Source organism: Aedes aegypti, chromosome 2 (genome assembly GCF_002204515.2).
Source record: "Aedes aegypti strain LVP_AGWG chromosome 2, AaegL5.0 Primary Assembly, whole genome shotgun sequence".
NCBI classification, from domain to species: Eukaryota; Metazoa; Arthropoda; class Insecta; order Diptera; family Culicidae; genus Aedes; species Aedes aegypti.
This window is the reverse complement of record NC_035108.1, coordinates 221,678,592-221,684,591: the sequence shown is the minus strand read 5'-3', so window position 1 is coordinate 221,684,591 and position 6,000 is coordinate 221,678,592. Positions and strand designations below refer to the sequence as shown.

Here is a 6,000-nt window from a genome sequence, read left to right as displayed (position 1 = left end):
ACGTAGAAGGCCTATTCGCGACATCTTATAAGTGAAATTTTGCACATGCAAAGCCTCCGGGTGATTTCGTTATACGTACATTTTGGTTGTCTGGGTACCCAAGTCTTTTAGAGCGTTTTCGTAAGTTTACCGAGAAAAGGAAATAATGGAAAACAGTTAACATTTTGATTTGTAACTAGGGTAGCGAGGTTTTGATCGTAACAAATAATTTGGGTATTTCTTTCAAACCTTTTTACAAACACAGGTATTTTTTTAAATTTTATCAATATTATTTGACCATATTAATACAATCTTTGTATAAACAATTGGTTATTGTTAGATATCATAAATAGGGCGTTTTCATGAGAAAAGAATATATACCGTTTATTTGTATAATTCAAACAACGAATAAATTACACCTGTTCAGTTTGTTATGAAACACTATGAGAACCGCTCAAATGTTTTGGCTTACTTTTATAAGTAGAAAGTCGTCAAACATATGCTAGTTCGAGAGATACAAAATTATTATATAATACACAATGTATTTAAGCCGATTAGTTACAAATTTTTACAATACTAGATGCTCGTTGAATGAATCGTGGATTCACTTCTGATATCTTGCCAGGTAAACGTAATTTGAAACAATCGGGCGTGGACCTACATATAGATTGAATAGATTGAGTTTGGTTAGTTTAGATATGAAACTTTAACTTGACTTTCGAACACTGCTATCATTGCTACCACTACTGTGAGTAACCAGACATTTGTACTTCTCTATTCTACCTTCCCATTTGTGATTCAACAATAAGTTCAATTTGAACGAAATGGAACACAACTTTTATTTTGCTCAAAACTGAGGAGAACTCTAGACGATTTTTTGTTGTTAATAAGGAACCACCAAACGTATTATTCAGTTTCATGTACTGAGTAAGGAAAAAAAAACAATAATTACTAGTCATACTAGCAAAACAAATTTACTTTGACATTGAGATTTCTTGAATATTCGCCGATTGCATTTATCCCTCGATGTATGTTCTAATGAATGTCTCTTTAAATTTATCAAAAATGTGTATTGTCTGTAATTATTTAATTCTCATTTCATCTCTTTTCAGATACACCGTCATTGCATTTGTGTGGTGCCCAAGTTTAGCGGAGGTCACAACCATTCTCCTTCAATGTGCTAACGCGCGCTATATTTGCGTTACTACCCGTAACGCAAGGCAGCATTTTAAACTAGAGCTTTTATCTCACTGAGAAAGGAACCGATTCGCTACCTTTTTTTCTTATTGTCCAGCAATTAGGTTGGTGTCCTTTGAAGTGAAGCTTTCAGTAACTTTTCATGCAGTTCAATGAAATTGGCAGTGATCAGATGGTATGGGCGTAATGCGACTGTCGTGAATATTTTGTGTTTTGTTAAATGTACTATCACAATTCAATGCCTAAAGCTAAACAGTTCGTGTCATTGCTGTAACGATTATTATTATTCAAATTCCTGATCGATGTCAGACCTGTTACGTTTCTGTTACAAGTTTTTTTTTTGTTTAGTCTACATAGTATAAAGATGGCTAGCTGGCGCAATGTCGTCGTACGGGCACTGGTGGTGGCGATTTGAAGCGATCTTTTGAGGCAATCGGAACAGGGATGTGCGTTTCCTAAAACAAGAAATGAAACATAATAATCAATGAATTAAATGGAATTGATTTGATTGGAATTGGAATATTTTGGAATAGTTTTTCCACAGATCTCAAGGGGCTTCGCAGCTTGCATGTTGAAGCGATTATGCTTTCATTTCAGTAAACTTGAATGACGAATTCAGCCGGTAAAACATATTTTTGATGGAATCTCGTTCAATTTTGAAAGCTGTGCGATATCGACAGATGCATAAAACAACATTGTTTTAAAACGTGCTTGGAAAAAGGCAGAGCGCTTGCATGTATGAATTCACAATTCACATAATTTGTTTATTTATTTGGTTCTACATCAATTAACTCGAGAGGACTTCCTTAGCCGAGTGGTTCGAGTGGATAGAGTATCATCGTACCTGCCACACGACATACGAATGCGATAATGGAAACTTTGACAAAGACAGCTCTCAGTTTATAACTGTAGAAGTGCTCATTGAACACTAAGCTGAGAAGCAGGCTCTGTCCTAGTGAGGACGTAATGGCAAGAAGAAGATCAATTATTTCGATAAACCTAATACCGGTTTGTCTCAAATTCCGAACAGACTCATATTCCGAACACTCGGTTTTTGTATGGCAGTTTTGTTGAAATGTTTCGCTGAAATATGTCACTAAATTACCAGCAAATGGCAGTTATTTGCAACTCAATTTTAACGTCTTTAAATCTATTTTATACCTTGGAAGTAGTGATGATTCTCTAGTTCAAGGTCAGTAAACGAGCTCTGATAAATTTATTGCGAAATTCTGCATTCAAATATAAGTTATTCGTGCTGTTCGGAATTTGAATCAAGGTGTTCGGAATATGAGACAGAATGAACACAGGATTTGAATCAAAATGTTGTTCCATACTTTCACGTAAAACAATACTAAATAAGTTTAAATTAACTTTTTATCGGCACTTCCATCAGCTAACGGTTAGACTTAGCAAATAAATTTAAATGTTCACAAATATCAGCTAAATTATGCCTCTCAGATGCATTTGAAGTCCTTCTTGGCCTTAAGTGTTCGGAATATGAGTCAAAACGCTATTTCTCCAATCGATTGATTCATGGCCACCTCTCTCCATCCTCGTTCTAAGCACTCAGCGTTCGAAAATTCCAAGAGCTTGCAAGTCTACTTCGAGTATCGTCCACGTTGCATGCCCGTAGAGGAATACCGGTCTTATAAGCGTTCTGTACATCTTGCATTTGGTGCGGGGGTGAATCTTTTTTGACCACAGTTTCTTCTTGGTTGGTGTATATTGTACGTGTACCGGACAAAAACCCTGCGAAGATGGTGTTTGCTTCTGATCCGATGGGCACAAGAAGGCGCGGAGAACAGCGGGCATGATGAGCTGCAAGCTTTTGCGAGTCTGTGATGGAGGGATGCAGCCAAGGATTGAGGAGCGTAGCTATAAATCGAATAGTGTTGCGTCGAATTGTTAAGGAGGTTCCATTCTTACTACGATATAATACTAATAAACGGTAAATGATAACCAGCCTTCGAACTTGTGAACTCTAGGAAGATGTGAACAAAGTTCGTACTCAAGGAGAATCTTAAAAACATAGCCTATCAGGTATCTAGTTCAACAACTCTCTAGAGTTGTGCAAGAGCTCTTTAAGTACAGGACTTTGGGTAAACAGACGTCGAATTTTTGTTTGAGCTTTACGAACAATATATTACTCCTCGTTAAATGTGAAAGCATACATTATACATGAAAAGCTTTGAGTTGGAAACACACAAACTGAGGGTTCTTCAGATTTACATTTATTTATGTTCGGAATCTCACTCGATTTATCATAATGTGTTACACTTGTAGACGTTGTAACGACCGAAGTGATTCCCAGTGAATAAGGGCTGTTTGGGCACGTCAGGAGTTAATCATCAATGTTAACTTCCTTTTCCCGATCAGCCTAGATAGCCGCGTAGTGTCGGTAGCGCGGTTGTTTCAATTGGCTAAGAATTAACACTACGGACTGCCTGTTCCGGTGGTAAAAGTCCACTTCACAGGTGACCCCTAATTCATGTGGCTTCAAGCTTACCGTCCCTAAGAATGAATAATTAACTGTCAAACCCACAACGCACACTACTGGGGCAGAATCGAAAAAACGCGGAAACAACCTGTAATTCTTCGGAATGAAGAGATAGACGTTTGCTGTCTTCAGCAAAAATGGTCCTTTCAATGAGACCGATTTTTTGAGATAAAGTCATATATTTTTGTATTATTCGCATAAATGGCTCATATGCCATTTCGGCCAAATAGCATTTTAGGTGTATGGTTTCTTCGGCAAAGTTGTTCATTGTTTTATGCTGAAAATTATTGCTGAAGACGTCAAATTTCCAAGGCCTACTATTTTTAAAATATAGACAATTTTTGAGAAAATGGTGCTAAAAAACGTAATTTTTGAGTTTTGCTAGTATTTTTTCAATTAAAATGCCTTATATCGCCTATGACTATGTCATTTATTGGCATAAAGCAGGTCTAGTAAAAATTAAATGTTAAAAATAAAATTTTGTTTGATTTTTTAAAGAATATTTCCAAAAAACAGGGATATTGCATATAGGCCATTCTTGCGATCGGGCAAGTTCGGGCAGTTGTTTTAATCGCCATCCGCTTACGAAAGGTCAGAGCATTATTGTCTATTAATTTCTAGGATATGATATTTAATATATTTTTTCTATGCGATCTAGAAGTATGCTAAGCTTATAAAAAGGTTAAAAATTATTGTACATCACAATGAAGCAGTTTTCCAATGAAAACAAAAGTTCAAAATAATAATTAACATATTTTCGGTTCACTGGTAGCTACATTTACTCAAATATATGTTATATACATTGCCTTTACATTGCTCTATTCGCAAAAATGCCCTAAGCGCCAGATTCATTATGTCAAACCATATCGTTCGATTCGATATATAGGTTGCTATGTATATGATTTCTTCTGAAAAGTTGATCGTTATTTTATCCCGAAAATAATTGCTAAAGATGTTAACTTTGAGATGAGCCATTTATGTGAATAATACAAAAATATATGACTTTATCTCAAAAAATCGGTCTCATTGAAAGGACCATTTTCGCTGAAGACAGTAAACGTCTATCTCTTCATTTCGAAGAATTACAGGTTGTTTCCGCGTTTTTTCGATTCTGCCCCATTGTGCAACGTCTGACTTTTCATAAAAAATGAACTTCAAAAAATCATAGCTTAGCCATTTATGGACCGATTTTAGATGTTTTGGTCTCAAACGAACCGCATACTATTCAAGATTTATAATGTTCTGGAAGAAATGGGATTGGCCTCTTGGTTCCGGAATTATTTCGGATTGAAATGGGGTATATACGTTCCGGAAGTGATGATTCACGTAGTGTTTTCAAGATTAGCGGTAAGAAAATTATTTATTGTGTACTTTCTATGAATTAAGAGATGTCAGAAGGTCGAATGACATTGGTTCTCATTGATTCTGGCCATTTCGGATATCCGGTCACTTGGCACCGGTTCCTGAATGTACCCTAAGAGGACATTTTTCTAAAACTTAAAGAATAGTAAAATTCATGATTTTTTATTTTATCCTGATCACCATAGCTATAATGCCAATGACCAGTATGAGGTTCTGGCCACATCCAGATACCCTGGAATCGGTTCCGGCAGGGCCTCAGAGGGACAGTTTTATTGTCTTATTCACTCATATCGTGCCACGGCTCAAAGTTCATGATTTCTTTTTATCCTGAACACCATAGCTATAATGCCAATGGTTCTGGTCACATCCGGATACTCCGGAATCGGTTCCGGAAGGGCCTTAGAGGGACATTTTTGTAATCTCATTCACTCATATCATGCAACGGCTCAAAATTCATGTTTTTTTTATCCTGATCACTATAGCTATAATGCCAAGGATCAGTATGAGATTCTGACCAAATCCGGATACTCCAGAATCGGTTCCGATAGGGCCTCAGAGGGACACTTGTAATCTTATTCATTAATATCATGCGACGGCTCAACATTCATGATTTTTTATCTTGAACAACATAGCTATAATGCCATGGACTAATATGAGGTTCTGGCCACATCCGGATACCAAGGAATCGGTTCCGAGAGGGCCTCAGAGGGACACTTTTGTAATCCTACTCACTCATATCGTGCAACGGCTCAAAATTCATGATTTTTTATCCTGATCACCATAGTTATAATGCCAAAGAACAGTATGAGGTTCTGGTCTCACCCGGATACCCTAGAATCGGTTCCGGCAGGGCCTCAGAGGTACACTTTTGTAATCCTTTCCGCTCATATCGGCTCAAAATTCATGATTTTTTATGCTGTACATCATTCCAATAATGCCATGGATCAATATAAGGTATTGGTAAC

The 6,000-nt window shown here is 36.8% G+C and overlaps 1 protein-coding gene across 2 annotated transcripts in view; it reads right to left on the bottom strand.

The window, feature by feature from the left end:
• Window positions 1–451: 451 nt before the first annotated feature.
• Window positions 452–6,000, bottom strand: part of LOC5567692 — a 309,374-nt gene continuing 303,825 nt past the window's right edge. For both annotated transcript variants that reach the window (XM_021844102.1, XM_021844103.1), the window contains one exon: window positions 452–1,631. In XM_021844102.1, coding sequence (XP_021699794.1) covers window positions 1,545–1,631 — 87 coding nt within the window. In that variant the 3' untranslated portion in view covers window positions 452–1,544. The remainder of the gene's footprint in view (window positions 1,632–6,000) is intronic.